The 21,797-nt window shown below is 49.7% G+C and overlaps 1 protein-coding gene across 1 annotated transcript; it reads right to left on the bottom strand.

The window, feature by feature from the left end:
• Positions 1–4,878: 4,878 nt before the first annotated feature.
• Positions 4,879–18,324, bottom strand: LOC132569886 (atrial natriuretic peptide receptor 2-like). Its single transcript, XM_060236317.1, has 6 exons — positions 17,634–18,324; positions 10,045–10,247; positions 8,799–8,912; positions 5,889–6,024; positions 5,284–5,378; positions 4,879–5,028 (listed from the first exon to the last, which is right to left on the bottom strand). Exons 1-6 carry the CDS (start codon positions 18,322–18,324, stop codon positions 4,879–4,881), a joined length of 1,389 nt encoding a protein of 462 aa, XP_060092300.1.
• Between the last annotated feature and the right edge of the window lie 3,473 nt (positions 18,325–21,797).

Below are 21,797 nucleotides of genomic sequence, written 5' to 3'. Positions count from 1 at the left end.
GAGAGTGCAACTGAAATGGCAACAATCAAAACACACGGCTGGAGGAGGTTTGGAGAGACAGACTAACTGGGTCTCTGAGTTACTTTTCAACTTGGATTAATAGACTGAGTTATTTGGTAGAGAAAAATGGCATTACCAAGCAAAATGTTTTGTAAAAAAGATATAATGGTTACCATAACTTCTCTAAAGCAAGATCTTGGTTCATTAACAGAGCTGATAAAAAAGCAAATGGGAGCTTTTGTGTTGAAAGCTAGAGAAATCTCAAATTTACATGAGCAGAGTGTTAAAGAGCTCTCGGTGACGTCTGTGGAATTGGAAATGGAGAGTGATCCGCTGGGAAACGAACAGAAGAAAACCAAAACGGAAGCTTATTGTGCAGTTAAAAAGAAGGATCGGAAATCGAGACTGACTGAAGTTTTTTCGAGAGGAACCAGTGGCGTGGGATCCTTACTATTTTTACCAAGAGGGATGACTGTGCTAAGGAGAGAGAAGGTACATCTCAGCAAAAAATTTAAGACGTTGAAACCTTTCAGAAAGAAGGGTCTTTGAACTGTTTCTCTTTCTGTGGGTAATTGGATACGGAATTCCCAACAAGAACTGACATGCGATTTTAAAAGGCCAAGTGAGATTTTTGGGTCATATTAGATTGTTCCTCCTAGAGCAATACGGATATAAGAGTTAAAGGATTGAAAAGTTTTGAAAAGAATTTTATATAAAGAAATAGTTAACTTGGATCAATTTTAAAGAAGGCAGACAACACAATTATTCTGTAATCTGATAGATCTTCTCTTAATATGTTTGTTTGGAGAAATTGTTTATACTGAGACAGATAAATTACTATGGTTTTTTTCTGCTTATTATTTTTTTTCCTCTACATTTTTGATATTTTAAATCTGATTTTTTTTTCTTTCCGTTTGAAATAAGTTAGGATAAGTTAGGATATTTGTTTCTTATCCTCATTTTAATGACGACATTGTTAAAATAATAAGTTAGTCTGTATTTTTAATATGGTTAAGCTTAGCCAGTTAGTTCTGTCTTGAGACTTCTCTGACTTTTTTATACTTATATGTACTGAAGAATAATAGTTTAGACTTGTATTTTAAGTAATAGTTCAGTAAAAAGTGTATAATGAAAGATAAAGATGGTAAAATATAAGGAGAAAATTTAATACTTGCAGGTAGAGAGAACTAGGTATTTCATTTGGAGGTAGAAATGTAACTGATATATTTGCATTTTTTTTTGTTTCTGGTCTCCCACTCTGTATCCACCCCTCCCCCTCTTTAATGCTTCTGTATCGATGCTTATGCTTTTTCTTTTTATAGTTAAAATCAATAAAAATTATTTTAAAAAGAGATGCCACAAGACCCAAGGGTTCTTCCTGATAGCCAAGGTCAGCTTCCAGCACTCACATTCTCGAAATCCTGGAATGGGGTGAATGGGAAGAGAGGAACCAACTGGGGACCCACAAATACAACAACAAGAAGGTAGGCACCATCTTTAGCTTCTTCCAAGTCAATGGACTTCTTCTTTCCTTCTCCTTGGGGCTGAGGTCCTTGCCCACAATAGAGAAAGCCCTGCTGCACAAAGCTGCCCCTCTTGAGGGGATCACAAAGTTGTGTACTCGTCTCTGCAAGGCGGCAGTTTCTAGGGATAGATCAGGAGAAGAAGTCAAGGGATGGAGAAAGAGAGAAAGGTCAGAAGGGGATCCTGCAAATGTCCAGGGTTCCCCTCAACAGTATACAGAGGACCACTTCAAATGGGATCAGGAATAGAAGAGCTGACTGCTGTCATGGGGGCTCTCCATATTCTGGGCATGGGGAGGAAGGAAGGCCTGGCCAATGAGAAAGATACTGCTATTGTGGGGTGGAAAAGGCATGGTTTCACTCACTTTCTCCACTCTGCTGGAAACCTACCAGCCCACAGCTGGAGATCTTGAGTGCCAAACCATTGTTCACCGGAGAGTCAGAAAGCTTGAGGCTGCCGTCGTTCCCAAGGATGCTGTGAAGGGAATGGAAGAGGCCGCTGAGAAAGCCCCTGGGAGCGCGGAAGGAGATGCTCTAGCCTATTTGAGAGCAAGCCCACCTCTAGCTGAGAGCGGCCAAATTTATAAGAGATTGCAGAGAAAAGACCCCTGAAAGATCACAGGCCTGGTGCCCACAGGACCACCCAGCAAGGATGACCTTTCCCTCTAGCTGTGAAGGAGCTTCTGAGCTCTGGAGGGAGAACATAACGGGAAGAGAGGGAAGGAAGGAATCACACCTCCCCCCCCCCCGGCCTTTCAGTGGGGGGTCTCTCAGCTGCCTTTATCAACTACCCTCCCTCTTTTACCTCAGTGTCCACCAACACACATTGCCTCTCCCTGGTCCCTCCTCACAATCCCTCACCTCAACCATGTCAGTGATGAGTTTGTAGCAGGAACCGGAGTCTAACTGAAACTCTCCTTCTCCTGAATGCCTCACTGGAAGTAGAGGGTCATGCAGCATTGTCCCTGTGCAAAAGGAGCGATCCCCAGTGAAGGAAGATCCTATGAAGACCTCCAGCCCCCCAGGCTCCACCCAGAGAAGACAGTCCCTGCCCACACTGGCCCCAACCAGCCCCATGCTAATACCCACCCAAGTGTGCTTTCACAAGGCAGTTGTTTGTGTGGAGGCGTTTCCCAAGCTCCCCTGCGTCAACCTTTTCCTCACTTGTGAGCTGCCGGGGTGGAGGGGGGCAGCATCCATTCTGGGTGGGTCGATGCAGGCCCTGCTGAACCAGGCAATGGGATGCCTCGCATCTGGAGCCGGGCAGGAGAGCGTCACTTCTGCTGAAGCAGGCCCACCGCTGTTCCCCAGAGGAGACTTGGATGAAGCAGCCAACGGGAACATTAACCCTCGAGGTGATCTGGGATGGTGCTCGTGGGGTCATCCCCGCTACATCTTGCAAGCCTTGCCCGTGGAAGTGCCTGCTCAACTTGGTTCCACAGGAGGCCACGACCACACAGCCTGTGCCAACCTAAGTGCACTATGTTTTGACTTGGCCCTCGGACACTTTTCTTTGTTCTGGAGTGCTGGGAAAAATTTATCTTCCTGTGTGTGTATTTGCAAGGGGGGGGGGGGGAGCAAATTCTATGCAAATCCCCCAGATCAACCTTCTGATCTCCCCCTCCCCTTTCCCAGCCACCCTGGAAACTTCTCCATCCCATTCCAGCTTCCAATTGCAAGACATTGGAACACAACCAGGGCTTTTTGGCACCGGGGGGGTGGGGTGGCCTAATATGCAAATGAGTTCCTCCTGGGCTTTTTCTACAAAACCAGCTCTGAACGCAACACATATATTTCCTGTGGAGAGGGTCAGAATGAGTGAGGGATGCAAAGGATTTTGAGGTCTCAGACAACCAAACCACGATCAGCACCTGTGATCTCTCCTGAGCTAAGCCTTGGATCTGTTCATCTTCCTGCTGTGTGTCTTGAGCAGCGGCTGGACAGCTTCCCAGCTGCGGACTAGTTCCGGTGCGTCCGTTTCTTTTCCTTCTCCTTTTCAAGGTACCTGTGCAGAAGGCAAAAGGGAGGCTTCTCCAGAGAATTAAATGGGGGTTGGGCTAGATGGCTTGTATGGCCCCTTCCAACTCTATGGTTCTGCAACACAGACGGAGGACGACAACTCCCATCAGGCCGAGTGGGAAAGTGTGCGTGCAAAAGACCTCAATGATAATGCAGAATGAAATGAACACCAAATGCTAAGACTGTTACAAAAGCACAATTTTAAAACCGCTGTTTGACCAATGAAGTTGCTCGATGTTTGTTTTTATGAATGGTTTCTGAGTTGCGAGCAGAAATAGGTACATGAGGGGAGGGAGGAGGACTCCGATTTGGATGTGTGAAATACTGCAGTCTGCATTGACTTGTTTGATTACGCAAAAACTTACCTGGGACGGAGGCCTGAGATTCTCCAGAACGGCTGAACTGACTGGCAATTCATCAGTCCCCACTCCAATCAGCATGAGGATCATGAGATGAACTAGTGAGTTCATCCCTACTTAGGAGTGACCCACCTCTCAGACTGGAACCACCAGTGGGTGGAAGGGTGCCCTGGGGATGGTGTAAGGAATGCCTATCTCAAAGCAAAGCAAATTACCCATGTTTCATTTGCAGCTCTTGATTTGCCCAGTGTCTGGCTCTGAAGACAAAGGTGTCCAACTGGCTAAGCTGAGGAAAGAACTCATTCAAAAACCACCCAAAAGCAACTCTTAGGTGAGGATGGAGAAAAGGACACAAGTTGTGGTACTTCGGTTCCAGTTCCTTCCCCCTTTCCAAGCTGCTTTTGCATCTGTGCAGCAGGGGAAACCCAGGCTCCTCCAGATGACTGAATGACACGGAAGGAGGACTAATCCCATAAGGCTGAGTAAAAATATGCATGTGTGAAAACCCTCGACAACAACAAAGAATGAAATGAACACCAAATGGTAACACTTTTTTTTTTTTTTTTAAATACATAATTATTACTGCTGGACTGATGAATTGGCTCTCTCTATATTTCTAAGATTGGCTACCATGCAGTTAACAGTGACGGCGGGTCCACAAGAGAGGAGGAAACCAAGACTCCCATTTAGATGTGTGAGCACATGCAGATGTGAAATAATGCCAGTGTTTTTGTATGACTATGCAAAAACGTACCCAATGGAAAGATGTCAGCGGCTTGCAAAGAGCCAAACTGCTCGGTGGAGAACCAGCTCTGTGCTCCCAACCAGAGAGCAGAACGTGAAGCAAAATGGAAGGCGTTTGAACATTCCTGCTGACGGTTGCCCTGGCTGGCAGACGGATCACCACTGGAAGTGGCAGAGGGGATGAAAGGGCTTCGGAAGGGCCAGTGTGGACAAGCCACTGACAGCACGTCCCTCTACCCCGGGAAGCCCCCACTCTTACCACAGGAGGGGTCATCCATGTCGAAGACACAGGGCGGGTTGTCGAGAGGAGGGCTCCCCTTCTTCCAGCGGACGGGCCCCAGCCACTCGATCTGCTTGTCTGCTCCCACGTAATGAGCCACCACCTGTGGGAAGGAGGGGCAGGATTCAGACCACAGACCCAGGATGTACATCTACTGTGACCTCCCAGAATCCTGTCCAAACAGAAAGGCCTGGAGACCTTGGTGTTTCAACTCTCACCACCCTCTGGTCCTCTACTCCCACTGAGGGGTCTTGAGTGCCTATTCAGTGCACACAAGTCCCATCGGAGACCCAGGGGGGCTGCTGAGGGACCCTCCCCCACCTAGCATGGCTGACACCTCCCCCCCCACTGCCCACACCTGGTATTCTCCGCTCTCCACATCCCTCATGGCCCACAGGTCGAAATCCATCTCTCTGTAATTGTAGTTGTTGATGTTCACCGTCCCAGTGACACCTGGATGGGTGGGAGCAGAGATGGGGAGCCAGTTTAGCATAGTGGTTAAGAGCAGCGGACTCTAATCTGGAGAACCGAGTTTGATTCCCTGGTCTTCCACATAAAGTCAGCTGGCAGGCTGACCCTGGGTCAGTCACGGTTCTTGAAAGAGCTCTCTCAGCCCCACTGACCTCGCAGGGTGTCTGTTGTGAGGAGAGGAAGGGAAGGAGATTGTAAGCCACTCTGAGACAACTTTGGGTAGCGAAGGGTGGTGTATAAAACCAACTCTTCTTCTTTGAGGACCCTGGCATCTGTTGTCACCCGTGAACCATGGCTGAGTTTGCCTCTTGGAAGGGCTCTGGGGCAGCTGCTCTCTAACGCCAGCCCCCTCCCCCATTATTCCCACCCCCTCCTGGCCTGATCTGTCTCAGCCCAGGGCATCCACTTGCTGCCTCCCCCAGCCCCAGTTCCTCAGCAACCTCCCCATCCTCCGGCCCCACCTCTCTTTTCCCTCCGCCAAACCTCCAATACCCTGGAATTTCTGGCCCCTCATCTTCTCCAGGATGCGGCTGGTGTTCCGCTTGGTTCCACCTTCCTGCAGCGTCTCGTTCAGGGCCTTGAGATACAGCAGCAGCACGTCGTGGAAGCAGCCGGCCACCAGCGTCCCCTGCCACAGGGGGACACAGAGAGGGAGAGAAACAGTATGGAACTATCCTGAGAGCCAGTTTGGTGTAGAGGTTAAGTGCGCGGACTCTTATCTGGGAGAACCGGGTTTGATTCCCCACTCCTTCACTTGGAGCTGCTGGAGTGGCCTTGGGTCAGCCATAGGCAGTTTGGTGTAGTGGTTAAGTGTGCCGACCCTTATCTGAGAACCGGGTTTGATTCCCCACTCCTCCACTTGCAGCTGCTGGAGTGGCCTTGGGTCAGCCATAGGCAGTTTGGTGTAATGGTTAAGTGTGCGGACTCTTATCTGGAAGAACCGGGTTTGATTCCCCACTCCTCCACTGGCACCTGCTGGAATGGCCTTGGATCAGCCACAGCTATTGCAGCAGTTGTCCTTGAAAGGGCAGCTGCTGTGAGAGTTCTCTCAGCCCCACGCACTTCACAGGGTGTCTGTTGTGGGGGTGGAAGATAAAGGAGATTGTAGGCTGTTCTGAGACTTTCCTTGAAAGGGCAGCTGCTATGAGAGCCCTCTCCAGCCCCACCCACCTCACAGGGTGTCTGTTGTGGGGGAGGAAGGTAAAGGAGATTGTAGGCCGTTCTGAGCTGTCCTTGAAAGGGCAGCTGCTGTGAGAGCCCTCTCACCCTCACCCACCTTTCAGGGTGTCTGTTGTGGGGGAGGAAGGGAAAGGAGATTGTAGGCCGTTCTGAGACTGTCCTTGAAAGGGCAGCTGCTGTGAGAGCCCTCTCAGCCTCACCCACCTCACAGGGTGTTTGTAGTGGGGGGAGAAGATGTAGGAGATTGTAAGCCGCTCTGAGTCTCTGATTCAGAGAGAAGGGTGGGGTATAAATCTGCAATTCTTCTTTTTCTTCTGCACCCCCCCCCCACTCCTCCCTGCTGTCAGCCACTGGCTTGGCAGTGCCAGATTAAACCCTGTGGAGGCCTCTAGGCAGTCAAAACCTCAGGGGCAGGGGGCCCTTGCATATTATCTCAGTGAGAGCCCTGCTGCAGCCTCCAGACACCTTCTCGAAAGCCCCTTTGACAAAGCTGCGGGGGAGAGGCGGAGAGAAGCAAACTTGACGACACCACCAGCAGCAGCTGCACCAGGAAAGTGGGGCAAAGAGTGGCTCAGTTGCTGGCTGCGCGCGCAGGCTGGGAGGGCTGCAAGCAGGAGGAAAACCAGGGGTGGTGGGGAGCCAGCCCGGGGTCCCTACAGGCTTGGGGTCCCATAAGGCAGTGCCTATTCGGCCTAACTGTTAATCCAGCCGTGTGCCTTGGAGGTCATCACCAGGGCCAATCTAGACACAGCTCTAGTGGACTCCTGAGAAATGCCCTGTGGGGGCCCATGAAGGTGTAGCTCAAATGTCTGGGAGCCAGAGGGCCCCTGGTTGGCTTCAGAACAGTGGCTTCTCCTTGGCTGGGGCAGGCGTCTGAGGCTGGGAATCCAGGGGTGTCTCTTGGTCTCTGCGGGTCTGGTGACCCCCATGCCTCAGGCCTAAGAGTACTGAATGACATCGGGAATTAATCACACTACAGAGAGCGCTGAGGTCAGCAGGGAAGAACCAGCTGAATATCCCCGGGCCAAGGGAGGCCAGATTGAAGACCACCCGGGATCGGGCTTTCTCAATTGCAGCTCCACTGTTATGGAATCAACTCCCGGAGGAGGTACGGGCCCTGCGATGCTTAGATCTATTCCGCAGGGCCTGTAAGACTTACCTCTTCAAAATAGCCTTCACCCAATGCTGAGCTAAGAAAGTGTCGCTGGATATGTTTTTAGCCACAGAGTGTATCAAGATTTAAGTTATAGCACCATAATTAATTTTAATACAATTTGTAAATGGATTTTTGTCGATTTCATAATTATAAGTGTAAGTACTATGTATAATTTTATAATTTTATTGTATTGTATTCATATGTTGTGAACCGCCCTGAGCCTGCCCTTGCGGGGAGGGCGGGATACAAATAAAAAGTATTATTATTATTATTATTACTAGCACCAACATTGTTTTAATTGTTTGTTTTAACTTGTCAACTTGTGGAGCTGACGAATTGCTCAAGTGGTTATTTATTGTTTTTACCGTTTTACTGTTATGAGCCGCCCTGAGCCTGCTTCGGCAGGGCGGGCGGGATATCAATCTAATCAATCAAATTAAGGTTAGATCTGACAGCCCACCCGAGAATGAAGCCTGAGATTCACCCTCCTTCAATTACGACATGGAAGAGACTCCTGGACCACAATATCCAGCTGGGTGGCAGATCAAGGACGGATGACCAGTCCAGACCTGGGTGACGAGAGGGAAGCCTGGAAGCACACAAGAAAGGCAGAACATGGGGGCAGTGCAGGCTGGGTGTGGGGCGGGAATGTGAAGAAAGGGGGGGGAGGGGGCAGTGGTCAGCCATAAGGCTGAAACACACAGCACAGGGAGCACAAGTGAAAACATGTTCAGGACAAAAACCGAGAAAGCCGGAAAGGAAGAAGCAATCGTGGTTGCTCAGAACAGAGCACTACCAAGAAGGCCATTGCAAACTCTCTGCTTAAGTTGACCAGGATCCATCAAGACAACCCCAGTAACCCACCTGCAAAGGCAAGCCTCAGCTGCCTTCCTCAACCCCAAACCTGGGGAGTCTCCTGGGTTAATTCTATGTCATGCTAGGAGATTCCCAAGGCCAAGGTGAAAAATGATTTGGGCCTCAGAAGGCCGCTGATCTCTCTCATTTCAGTCTATCCCATAATACCAGAGCTCAGAAGAAGGCATGCAAGCAGGAGTGTGTGGATTTACCGCTGAGTCGTTAACAGCCACACCAAAGTCTTTCTGAGCACGCAGGAACAGCTGACTCTGGAAACGCCGGTATTCGGGGGTTTGCGGCTCATGGGAAGTGATTACTAGCACCGTCTGCAAATAGAAGAAGAGATTGGATTTATATCCTGCCCTCCACTCTGAATCTCAGAGGAGTTAAAAATCTCATTTATTTTCCCTCCCCCCCCCCACAAAAAAACCCCCACCCTGTGACATAAATGGGGCTGAGAGAGCTCTCACAGCAGCTGCCCTTTCAAGGACAACTCCTATAAGAGCTATGGCTGACCCAAGGCCATTCCAGCAGCTGCAAGTGGAGAAGTGGGAATCAAACCCAGTTCTCCCAGATAAGATTCCGCACAATTAACCACTACACCAAACTGGCTCTCTACAGATTAGAGACAAAGGTCAAGGGAGCTCCAGCTGTCTGGGACTCCTCCAGGAACAACAGAGCAGGTCTGGGCAGCTCAGAAGACACACTATCAGGACAGCCAGGCCAGGGTTCTCCTAGGGCTGGTCTCCTGCATGATCGAAAAGACTCCCCATCTCAGAGGGCCAGCCTCCCCTTTCCCCCTCTCACCTCCCTTTGGGTCAAAGGATTCTGACCCAGAAACTCGTCTCTACACATAAAATTGAAGCCAGAGGCTCCATGGGGTTTCATCCAGGTGAAAAGCATTGTTGCACTTAAGTGTCACTGCTGTTTGTCAACTTGCCTTCTGTGCAGGCACACATCTAGGCCTGGACCTGTACAATCCCAACTGTGGGACTGCACAGAAGGCCAAAAACAAACCATCTCTTTGCCTGCTGAAGGAGGCCTTTCTTAACAACCCTTCCAAGTACCCAGCCAGGGCAGATCCCCAAAAACGCCACCTTCCTTCGCAGGTCACCCTCCTTCACAGATGGGCTGTGGCTCAGTCTGGAGGAGCCCAGAAGCAAACTCCCCTTCCCTGCATGTCGAGACAAAGAGTCTGGCTTTGGGGACTTACTCCTAAAAGGAAAGATCTCTGCATCTGCTCAGAATCACTTCAGGACTCATTTGTGCTTCACGTCCCCTGCAGCTTATAGCTCAACACATTAAACTGTGGCCTACCCTAATCCCACCATGCCCTTAAGCTTGCATTGCAACACACCTGGGGAAGGCAATATCCTTTGGGGTGATTCCAGCACTGATCCTCAGCTCCCAACTTTCCCTTTCCTTCCCTCCCTCCCTGCAGCAGAGACTGGGACTTACCTGGAAGGCCTCTCGGAGCCCTCCTGAATCTTGGCTCTCCTTGCTCTGCCAGGGCTTGGCTGCCTCGCGATGCCCCTCAGCTCTCATGCTTTTCCCCCAAATGTCCAGGTAGAAGAAGACATAGTCACCCCTGGTCATGTCCTGAGCCTGTGCCAGGCTCATGATCTCCTGCAACATCTCCAGGGGCCCCCAGATGCAGACCACTAAGGAGAAACCACACCAACCAGAGGAGTGCGTGTCAGACATGAACAACGAATGGAAGGCAGGCAGTGAGGTGTGACGTGCCCCTCAGCCATGCATGGAGTGCAAGGATTGACTTAAGATGCTCTGCATTATCTGGCTCTTTGGCTCCTCATCACACGGGCATTGTGGAGCAGTCTCCCCTCCCCAGTCCCGGCAGCCAGGTTCTCATCCACGTCCCCCCCCCACCCCCATAAGAGAAGCCATGTTGGATCAGGTCAATGGCCCATCCAGTCCAACACTCTGTGTCACAGAAGAACATAAGAGAAGCCATATTGGATCAGGCCAATAGCCCATCCAGTCCAACACTCTGTGTCACAGAAGAACATAAGAGAAGCCATGTTGGATCAGGCCAATGGCCCATCCAGTCCAACACTCTGTGTCACATAAGAACGTAAGAGAAGCCATGTTGGATCAGACCAATGGCCCATCCAGTCCAAACACTCTGTGTTACATAAGAACATAAGAGAAGCCATGTGATCAAGCCAATGGCCCATCCAGTCCAACACTCGGAGTCACAGAAGAACATAAGAGAAGCCATGTTGGATCAGGCCAATGGCCCATCCAGTCCAACACTCTGTGTCACACAGTGGCTGTAAAAAACCAAGTGCCATCAGGAGGTCCACAAGTGTGCCCCCCCACTGTCCCCCCCCCAAGCACCAAGAATACAGAGCATCACTGCCCCAGACAGAGAGTTCTAACAATACGCTGCGGATAATAGCCAGTGATGGACCTCTGCTCCATATGCTTATCCAATCCCCCCTTGAAGCTGTCTATGCTTGTAGCCGCCACCACCTCCTGTGGCAGTGAATTCAATGTGTTAATCACCCTTTGGGTGAAGAAGTACTTCCTTTTATCACAGGGGTGGGGAACCTTTTTTCTGCCGAGGGTCATTTGGATATTTATAACATCATTCGTGGGACATACAAAATTCTCAACTTAAAAAACAACAACGACCTTTATTGGCATAACAGCATAGATGTGCACAATCAGCAAGGGAGGAAGCATATATTACCCCAACTTAAAAAACAATGCTCCGCTGAGGGAGAATGATTCAGGCCAGCAAAATTAATACAAAAAAATTGTTTTTCTATTTGAAGTCATGTGGGGAAAGCCTAATTTGGCATACACCCCCCCAACCCACCACCCTAGGCAAATGCCTAGGTCCAGGACTTTTTTTGTAAAGGCCACCGCATGGCTTGGCTCTGCCCAGCAATCCCCGAGGGCCAGACCAAGCGATCTTGAGGGCCATAAACGGCCCTCGGGCCGGACATTCCCCACCCCTGTTCTATCAGCTCAATTTCATTGAACGTCCACGAGTTCTTGCATTGTGAGAAAGGGAGAAAAGTACTTCTTCCTCTGCCTTCTCTATCCCATGTATAATAATCTTGTAAACCTCTATCATGTCACCCCGCAGTCGACGTTTCTCCAAGCTAAAGAGCCCCAAGCGTTTTAACCTTTACTCAATGAACAAGACCATTTCCCCAGACTGCACTCTAACGCTCATGGACCTAGCAGTTCCTGGTGCCACAATGGATAGATTCTCATGACCTTTACGTGGTCTCCACTGAAAGTCACTTTAAAATTATATCTCTCAACATCCATAGACTGAACCTGAGATAACAAAGATCTAACACTTCATGGTGCCCAAAAAAACATGGATTCAAGGCAGAAATCTTCATGGCTCTTTAGGATACTTGCATTGCAACCCACAACATACACAGAAAGTGTACAGTTCCCATTGATTTCCAGAAAGTGCACAATAAAAATATGCATTCAGGTCTTTGGCTAGCCCCATGGTACAAAAACATGGATTCAGGGGACAGATCTTCATGAATTCATACCATTTTTACACAAGCCCTGTTCACAAGTTACAGTGGACACAATTACAATCCTAATACACAGGATACCTGTGTTCTTTGTAGGTGTGTTGAGTAATTCTCCTGTTACAGTTAACGCATGCACAGCTGAACGTGTGCTACAAACCCCACATTTATCTAGTACCGGTTCCCAACATCATTGGTTGAGTGAATATATGTTGGGTCTTCCTTATAAATAGATGAATGGATGTACACTGGGCTGTATGTGCATTTACTCAAAATAGATAAATGTTAGATGTTTGAGAGCCACAAGCCATGAACATCAGATGTTTGAGAGTCGCAAGACAAAGAGGGGCGGAAGAAAGGTGGGAAAAAAGCAAATAAACAAGGCAGGTGGAAAGAAAGCATCTTTAAATGCATTCTCCAAACTGCCAGCTGGCTTGACTTAGAGACTTCTCCAAGCTGGCCAACGGGGCAGTGGGGACTTCGAGAGCCACACAATATGTCTGAAAGAGCCACAGTTTGGCCACCCTTGATCGAGCATTTCATGGCCCTGCCAAAGTATAAAACTATGGGTGCCCTTTTTGAGTTCTTAAAATTTTTTATCAGGACTCCATCCACATGAAAACACATATCACACCCACATCAATGAACTGGATCACAAAAAATGCATTAAAAATATGGATCCTCTTCCAAAAAATGTACAACAGAATTTTATTTAAACCAGAATTTTTCTTGTGGAATATTATGCCAGACGTAACAGATAAGAGTCTGAAACACGTGTATGTACACTTAGTAATTGCAGCTAGAATTTTGTACGCCAAGAAGAAGATATTGGATTTATATCCCGCCCTCCACTCCGAAGAGTCTCAGAGCGGCTCACAATCTCCTTTACCTTCCTCCCCAACAACAGACACCCTGTGAGGTGGGTGGGGCTGAGAGGGCTCTCACAGCTGCTGCCCTTTCAAGGACAACCTCTGCCAGAGCTATGACTGACCCAAGGCCATCCCAGCAGGTGCAAGTGGAGGAGTGGGGAATCAAACCCGGTTCTCCCAGATGAGAGTCCACACACTTAACCACTACACCAAACTTAACCACTACACCAAACTAAGACCTTGAAGAAGGAGGAGACACCAGCAAAATCAGAACTAATTGTACCTGGAAGTAGTAGAGACGGACACTCTTACTGATTAATGAAAGAAGATAGCAAGAGAAACTTGGAGCAAATATGATCACTTCTATACATATGGCTGGAAAACCCTGCCAATAAACTCTTGCAGATAGTGTTAGAGGAATACTATAGAGCCTTGGTGGCTAACCTATGCCACGGGTGCCAGAAGCGGCACTCAGAGCTCTCTCTGTGGGCACGCACGCTCCCTCCCCCCCCCATTCCGCGCATGAGGCTCTGGGGTCATATCTCATTGAAGCTCCTCTTCTCCCCAAACTCAAGCTCCTTCCCCCAAATCTCCATGTATTTCCCAACCCAAACCTGGCAACCCTAACTGGGCCTCCTTCAGAGAGACGATGGGCACTCCAGCCTTTTTGAGCTCATGGGCACCTTTGGAATTCTGACGTGGGAGAGTGCAACCACAATGCAGCCCCCAAGCACAACACACAGAGGAAAATTCCTTGTGGGTGTTCCTGCAGTTTTAGGGAGGGGGTTAGATGGAGAGGGTCTGGCCAACCACTAGGGCAGGGTTGGCCAAACTTGCTTAACATAAGAGCCACATAGAATAAATGTCAGATGTGTGAGAGCCACCAGACACAAATGTCAGATGTCTGAGAGAAGAAAGTAAGAAAGGAAAATAGGTGGGGAGGGGGAGAGAGAGGTAGAAAGAAAGCAGCTTGAACTTTAAATGCCTTCTCCAAGCCACTGGCTGGCTTGGCTTGAAGAAGTGGTTTAAAGAGACAAATGCCTTCTCTAGTGGGGGCTTCAAGAGTGTGAAAGAGCCACATGTGGCTCCTGAGCCACAGTTTGGCCACCCCTGCACTAGAGAGATGGGTATAAAGCAGTTTCACGTTTTTATGCGGTCAAGACCTGGTTGCGTGTCATATTTCAAAACTTGTGGCACGGTCCAAGCCAAAGGGAAGAAGAGAGCATCGGTATGTGGGGTGGGGAGGAGAAGTCAGGACCTTGAATCAAGCATGTTTTTTTGAAGGGATGTGGGTTTATTACAGGAAATGTTGGATCCCACTAATCTGGCAGAAACAGCGGCCAGGATCGTCTCTGGTTTAGGAGTGGAAAGGGAGGAACTGCAGGCTTCCTTGCTTTCAAATACGATGCTTCTGATAACAGTATCTGAGCAGAGCCCTTTCAAGCTACAGGGACTATGGTTGTCCCTGTAGGCAAATTGTTGATAAGCTGTTTTTGACTGTTACATTGCTGTTCTGGTTTCTCAGAGCATCCCTGACAAGTATTTGTCCAGCCGCTGCTTAAAGACTGCCAGTGAGGGTGTTGATTGCACTGTTGAACAGCTCTTACTGTTAAAAAGTTTTTCCTATGTCAGTCCTCTCCTCTGCTGCCAGCTCCCTGCCCTCCTCTATGTGGCAGTCCTTCTAATACTTCAAAAGAACAATCATGTCTTCCCCCTCAACCTCCTCTTCTCCAGACTGAATATCCCCAAGTCCCTTAGCCTTTCCTCATTGGGCTTGCTGTCCATGGTTACTCGGAAGTAATCTACAGTGAGCACTGTGGCACCTACTCTCTACACATGCACAGGATTGCAGTTTTAGTTTAAAGAAAGAAGAAGATATTGGATTTATATCCCACCCTTCACTCTAAATCTCAGGGTCTCAGAGCAGCTCACAATATCCTTTATCTTCCTCCCCCACAACAGACACCCTATGAGGTAGGTGGGGCTGAGAGAAGCTCTCCCAGAAGCTGCCCTTTCAAGCTCTGTGATATCTATGGCTGACCCCATTCCAGTAGCTGAAAGTGAAGGAGTGGGGAATCAAACTCGGTTCTCCCAGATAAGAATCCACGCACTTAACCTCTACACCAAACTGGCCCTCCTTTCTCAAATCAGATTTTCTAGTTAATACAATTCAGACTATCCCTGAAGTTTTCAAGGGTAGCCTTGCTGGTCCATAGTAGAACAACTAGATTCGAGCCCAGGAGCACCTTAGAGACCAATAAAATTCGGGGGAGGGGGCACAAGCTTTCTAGGATTAGAGCTCCCTTGATTAGATAAAAGGAGTTTTGACTCTCAACAATCTTGTTCTCTAAGGTGCTGCTGGACTCAGATTTAGCCATATAAATCAGTGGACTCCTTTCATCAACTTAATTTGTTAACGAACATCATGTATCCCCTGCCTTCCTCCCCCAAAAGGACACTGAAGTGGTTTGACACACTCTCCCCTTCTCTTTTATCCTCACAACGAACCTATGAGGCAGGTTAACTCAGAGTATATTACTGGTCCAAGGTTTCCCAGCAAGCTGCCAGGGCAGAGTGGGCGTATGAATCAGGACCTCCCAGATCTGTTCCGGACACCCTAACCACCAGCTCCTACTAAACACACTATATTTTAATGTATTCTTTTTTCCCTAATGGCAAGCTAGAATGATGTTTATAAAGCATGTTGCATGTTCAAAAGTAAATTAGTTTGTTAATTTCACCATGAGTTGTTTTTTTCTAAACTAAAACCTCAGCATTCAGGTTAAATTGCTGTGTTGGCACATTGCGATAAATAAGTGGATTTTGGGTGCAGTTTGGGCGCTCGGTCTCTAAAAGGTTCGCCAGCGCTGCTATAGAGGTTCAGAGTTTGTTGACTTAAAATTGAAATGATGATAGGTATATAAACTAATTGATGGAGAAATATGTAAACCTTTATTAATAATGTGTGTGTGATCCCCTGTCCCCATTCTTTCCCCCTATTTCCCCCTTTTCTTTGTTTCTGTACCCTTCCTAACCTATAACATTAATAAATTGTTGAATAAATAAATTATGGTTTGTATATGGATTCCTGCAAACATAGCTTGGAAGACCCATCATGGAATGAGTGTTTACTAAAAAAAAAAAAAAGAGGTAAAGGCAGTCCCCTGTGCAAGCACCAGTTGTTTCCAACTCTGGGGCGACGTTGCTTTCACAACGTTTTCACGGCAGACTTTTTAACGGGGTGTTTAGCCATTGCCTTCCCCAGTCATCTATGCTTTTCCCCCCAGCAAGCTGGGGACTCGTTTTACCGACCTCAGAAGGATGGAAGGCTGAGTTAACTTCGAGCTTTACCGACTTTGGAAGCATGGAAGGCTGAGTCAACCTCCAGCCGGCTACCTGAAAACCCAGCCTTCGCTGGAGATCGAACTCAGGTCGTGAGCAGAGTTTAGGACTGCAGTGCTGCAGCTTTAACACTTTGTGGCACTTAAACACTAGACAACATGTTTAAAGTGTTAATGACCTTTTAGTAGCTTGAAAATATAATAGAAGTTCCAATAGAATAGAAGTTCTTTATCTCCTGGCAACCAATATTTTCAGACCCAGTCCGCCACTGTTTCTAGGCTCACCCATTCTCTGCAATGGGCCTTCCTCACCCTGTGCAAGCACCGGCCGTTTCCGACTCTGGGGTGACATTGCTTTCATAACGTTTCCACGGCAAACTTTTTTACGGGGTGGTTTGCCATCGCCTTCCCCAGTCATCTACGCTTTCCCCCCAGCAAGCTGGGGACTCATTTTACCGACTTCGGAAGCATGGAAGGCTGAGTCAACCTTGAGCCGGCTATCTGAAAACCCAGCTTTCACTGGAGATCGAACTCAGGTCGTGAGCAGAGCTTAGGACAGCAGGACTGCAGCTTTAACACTCTGCGCCACTTAAACACTAGGAAAAAGGAAAGGTCCCCTGTGCAAGCACCAGTCGTTTCCGACTCTGGGGTGATGTTGCTTTCACAACGTTTTCACTGTAGACTTTTTACGGGGTGGTTTGCCATTGCCTGCCCCAGTTCTCTACACTTTCCCCCCAGCAAGCTGGGGACTCATTTTACCGACCTGGGAAGGATGGAAGGCTGAGTCAACCTGGAGCCAGCTACCTTAACCAGCTTCCGCTGGGATCGAACGGTCGTGAGCAGAGGGCTCTGACTGCAGTACTGCAGCTTTACCACTCTGGGCCACGGGGCTCATCAATGACCTTTTAGTGGCTTGAAAATATAACAGAAGTTCCAATATAACAGAAGTTCCTTATCTCCTGGCAACCAATATTTTTAGACCCAGTCCGCCACTGTTTCTAGGCTCACCCATTCTCTGCAATGGGCCCTCCTCACCCTGTGCAAGCACCGGCCGTTTCCGACTCTGGGGTGAGGCTGCTTTCACAACAGACTTTTTACGGGGTGGTTTGCCATTGCCTTCCCCAGTCCTCTACACTTTCGCCCCAGCAAGCTGGGTCCTCATTTGACCGACCTCGGAAGGGTCGACCTGGAGCCAGCTACCTGAACCAGCTTCCGACGGGATCCAACTCCGGATCCAACTCCCTGCGGGCTGCAAGGCTGGAGGGGGGGAAGTGCAATACCCCGGGAGTGTGAAGGGGGGGGGGCTGACTCACCTCGCCCCTTGGTCTGGATGAAGCGGACGGCCTTCTCCGGCTGCCCGTCGTATTGGTGAACGGAGACCGTGACGTTGGCGGCACCGGGGATGTGTTGTTGGAAGACCAACCCGAAGGGGAAGTGCTCCCCGTAATCGTTCTGGGGGCTGGCGAGCAGAACGGCGCGGGAGGTCCAGTTGAAGCGGCGGAACAGCTGGCCCGGGAAGCCGCTGAGCTCGGGGGCGGGGTGCGAAGGGCCGGCGTACACCGTCGTGGTGGGATCTATTTCAATCTGGAAGAGGCCGGCTCGAAGGAGCGGCAGCCGCCAGTGCTTGACTAAGTGCTCCACGGTGTGGAAGCAGCCCAGCCCGAGCAGCACGTCGGGGTCCCGGGAGATCTTCAGATCCGCGGCCTTCAGCAGAGAAGTCGTGTAGTCGCAGGCGCCGCCGTGGTCCTCGGTGGAGGCGAAGGCGGTGCGCACGTCGAGGCCTAGGGGGCGCAGCTGGGGCTGCAGCGCCTCCAGGGCCAGGCTCAGGGCGGGTTGCACGCGCGGCCAGGCCCAGGGGTAGCTCAGGTTGCGCCCGGGCAGCAGCACCCCCAAAGTCACCTCCACCGACGGGGCGGCGCTGGCCTGAGCGGAGGAGGAAGAGGGCCCCCCCAGCACGGTCCCCAGCAGGGGCCCCAGGAGCAGTAGGGGCGTTGGCGCAGCCATGGACGGGGCGGGCGAGGAGTTCTCACCACTAAAAGCTAGAGCCCGTTTGTGGGGCGGCCTCCGCTGCGCTCCGTCGGAAAAGGCGACTCTTCGGCGGCCCTCCCGGGGGCGGGGCGAAGTGGCTGCATCTATCTTTGCGCCCTCCCGCGCAGCTCTTAAGGACAGGGGTGGGGAACGTTGGCTCGCCAGATGGGGTTTTTTGCCTACAACTCCCATCAGCCCCAGCCAGCATGGCCAATGGCCGGGGCTGATGGGAGTTGTAGGCAACCCCCCCCCCCCCCCAAGTCTGGAGAGCCAACGTTCCCTACCCCTGCCGGCAGCAGCGGTCCATGCGAGGCCGGAATCCGGCTCTTCCAGATGTCCTCCTCGCCCCCTGTTACAAAAGATCCCATACCAAACCTTTAATGGCATAATAGAATCAGATAAAAACACACAGAATATAAAAATTTAAACATTGGAGATAAAATCAAGATAAAACCGAGCTTACAGATGCATTCAAACATGGTCAGAATTAAATTTAAGGATGTCAGCCAGAAATTTTGCCACAGCCTCACTGACCACCCCCTCAGTATCACTCAATAAATAATAACAGGGTGGCAGAATGGACAAATCTGGAGAAAAAGAAAGCTTGCCAAATAAATCTTTACGGAGGTTATGGTATAAAGAACGATCAAGCAATATATGCTGGATTGAGTCAGGGGTATTTGCTCCACAGGAGCAAAGTCTGTCGGCTAAAGGGACTCGCTGATATCTCCCTTGTAAAACTTTGGAGGGAAACGCGTTTAGTCTAGCCAACATAAATGCCCTGCGATGACTTGGAGTGGTTAGGTCTGATAGATAATTGGGCATTTTGCCACAAAAAGCATAAAGACCTAAGGAAGCTGGAGAGCAAATATAAGGGTCATTCGCCTCCTCCTGCCCCCCATTCCCCTTGATCCTCAAGTCACCTAACGCAACCGCAGGTAGATCCAAGGGGGCAGCCGTGTCGGTCTGAAGTAGTTGAACAAAGCAGGAGTCAAGGGGCACCGTTAAGCCCAGCCAAGTTTCATTCAGAACGTCTTATTTAGAACAATACCTGACCCCCTCGTCTGATGAGTGCTTAGAGAGCGCACGAAAGCTTACGTTCTGAACAAAACTTGGTTAGTCTTAAAGGTACCACTCGACTCCTGCTTTGTTCAACTAACGCAACCGTGTTTGGAGACTGGATCTCAAGCCCACCTCCCAAAAGCGCTGCTTTATGAGTTTTTCAGGAGGGGGAGCAGAGGCTCTGACACAGGATTTCCCCTCCCCAAGTCAAGTTCATGCATACACATACACCCCTCGCCGCAGGCCGGTGCTTCTCTCGTGCTGCACCTGTGGGATGCAAGGCAGGCCCTGGCAGCACAAAGCCAAGGCCCCAAGCGCTTAAAGTCAGGGGGGTCAAACTCATTTGTTATAAGGGCCAGATTAACTATTAGGCCAAGCAGGCATTGACCTATGGGCCCCCACGCCTCTAGGGGCCCCTGGACGGCTCCCCCCCTGGTTTCCCCCTCGCTTGCAGCCCGCACAGCCAGCTGCTGAGCTGCTCTTTGCCTGGTGCAATGGTGCTGGCATCGTCACCGAGTTTGCCTCTTCCCTGCAGCTTTGTCAAAGGGGCTTTGAGAAGGTTACTCCAGGCTGCAACAAGGGCCGAGGGCAGTGAGTGGGGCGGGTGCTCGGACTGAGATAATTCCCACCCCTCCCCCAAGATTCAACTGCCTAGGGGCCTCCGAATCTGCCGAGGGGCCTCCGAACCAGGGTTTAATCTGGCACTGGCCAGATTTGACATAAATGAGACCTTGTCGGGTGGGGCCATGTTGGCTTGGGCCGAGCCTTGTCTGGTGGGGCCATGTGTCTAGCAGAGATATAAATTCGATAAAGAACACAGACAATACAAATATATAAATATTTAAAAGACTTAAAGCGTGCTTAAAACATTAGCACTCATTGGTATTAAAAATACTTCCTCTGTATTGCTGGGCAAAGGAAGCTCTGCCTCTTTCCTTCCTTCCCTAGGGGGACCAGGAGGGGGAGGAGCCTCAGCCAACAGAAGGAAGAGAGGCTTGGCTCAGCAGTTCTGCTGTGCAACTGAGAGAGCCTGGCAAAGCAAACTATTCCTCCCCCCCTTCCTCGCCAAGGGAGGAGCCTCAGCCAATGGAGAAAAGAGGCTTTGCTCTGTAGCTCCTGTGTGATTGAGCAAGCCTTGCAAAATGAGTTGTTATACAGAAGGAAGCAAGAGAGAGGGAGAAGGAAGCAGATGACAGCCAGATCCTTGGAGGCCTGTTAGGAACCCTCCAGAGGCCTGATTCAGCCCCCTGCATGTTTGACATCCCTGTCTTAAGTGGTGAAGAGGCAACGGAGCACATGGGGAAGAATCCCAAGGAAAAATATTCTCATACCAGCTCCACCACAGCCCCTCTCTGTCCTTGGTAGAAAGGTTGAAAAGTACCATTTGAAGCCAGGGGTGTCGAACAGGCCCCCAGAGGGCTCCAATCAGGCCCCTGAGCAACTGGCTGTCATCTGCTTCCTTCTCCCTCTCTCTTGCTTCCTTCTGTGTAATAGCTTGCTTTGCAAGGCTTGCTCAATCGCACAGGAGCTACAGAGCAAAACCTCATATCCTCCATTGGTTGAGGCTCCTCCCTTGGGCAGGAAGGAGGGGAAGGAAAAGCTTGCTTTGCCAGGCTATCACAATTGCACAGCAGAGCTATTCTCTTCCTTCTGTTGGCTGAGGCTCCTCCCCCTCCTGGTCCCCTGGGGAAGGAAGGAAAGAGCTGGAGCTTCCTTTGCCCAGTTCCCTGAATCCCATGGGAGAAATACAAAGAAAGCACCTTTAAGGCCTATGAATGCTAATGTTTTAAGCATGTTTTAAGTTTAAAAAAAAAAATCTTTGTGTTTGTCTGTGTCCTTTATAAAGTTTGTATCTCTGCTATCTAGTCTTAAATAGGTACACGTATGGCCCGGCCCAACAAGGTCTCATTTATATCAGATCCGGCCCTCATAACAAATGAGTTTGACACCCCTGATTTGAAGCCATTCCACTGCCTTTCCACCCCCACCCCCCTTTCTGTTCTGCAGGCTTGTTGGAAAACGCTGCCAAGAGTGGCCATCCTCCTAGAACACAGGAAGCTGCAAACCACAATATGGATCCCTTTACGTATCCATACAAAATATGCAGGATCTTTCAGAAGATCCCACAAGGTGGAAACATGCTATTTGAAACCATTCCACTACCTCCCCCCGCTTCTCTTCTGCAGGTTTGTGGGAAGACCCTGCCCCAGTGGATATCCTTTTAGAATACAAGAAACGGCAGCCACTGGCCCCAACCCAAGACAAGTGGACCGTCTGCTCTCTTCTTTGGTCCCACTGATTCCAGTAAGAAGCATTTTAAAAACTTTTTTTTCGTTGTTCATTATAAACAGAAAAAAAACCCAAGAAAACCTGCAACCACTACAAAT

The sequence above is a fragment of the Heteronotia binoei genome, chromosome 4 (assembly GCF_032191835.1).
Source record: "Heteronotia binoei isolate CCM8104 ecotype False Entrance Well chromosome 4, APGP_CSIRO_Hbin_v1, whole genome shotgun sequence".
NCBI lineage: Eukaryota > Metazoa > Chordata > Lepidosauria > Squamata > Gekkonidae > Heteronotia > Heteronotia binoei.
This window is presented reverse-complemented; position numbering and strand designations above follow the sequence as displayed.

Bases quoted from the DNA above. Each gene is read 5' to 3' on its own strand.
- LOC132569886 (XM_060236317.1), bottom strand. From the start codon at position 18,324: ATGGCTGCGCCAACGCCCCTACTGCTCCTGGGGCCCCTGCTGGGGACC. The intron at 10,248-17,633 runs GTGAGTCAGCCC...GTTTCTCCTTAG, and splicing joins CATCCAGACCAAGGGGCGAG to TGGTCTGCATCTGGGGGCCC. The intron at 6,025-8,798 runs GTAAATCCACAC...CCCCTGTGGCAG, and splicing joins TGGCTGTTAACGACTCAGCG to GGGACGCTGGTGGCCGGCTG.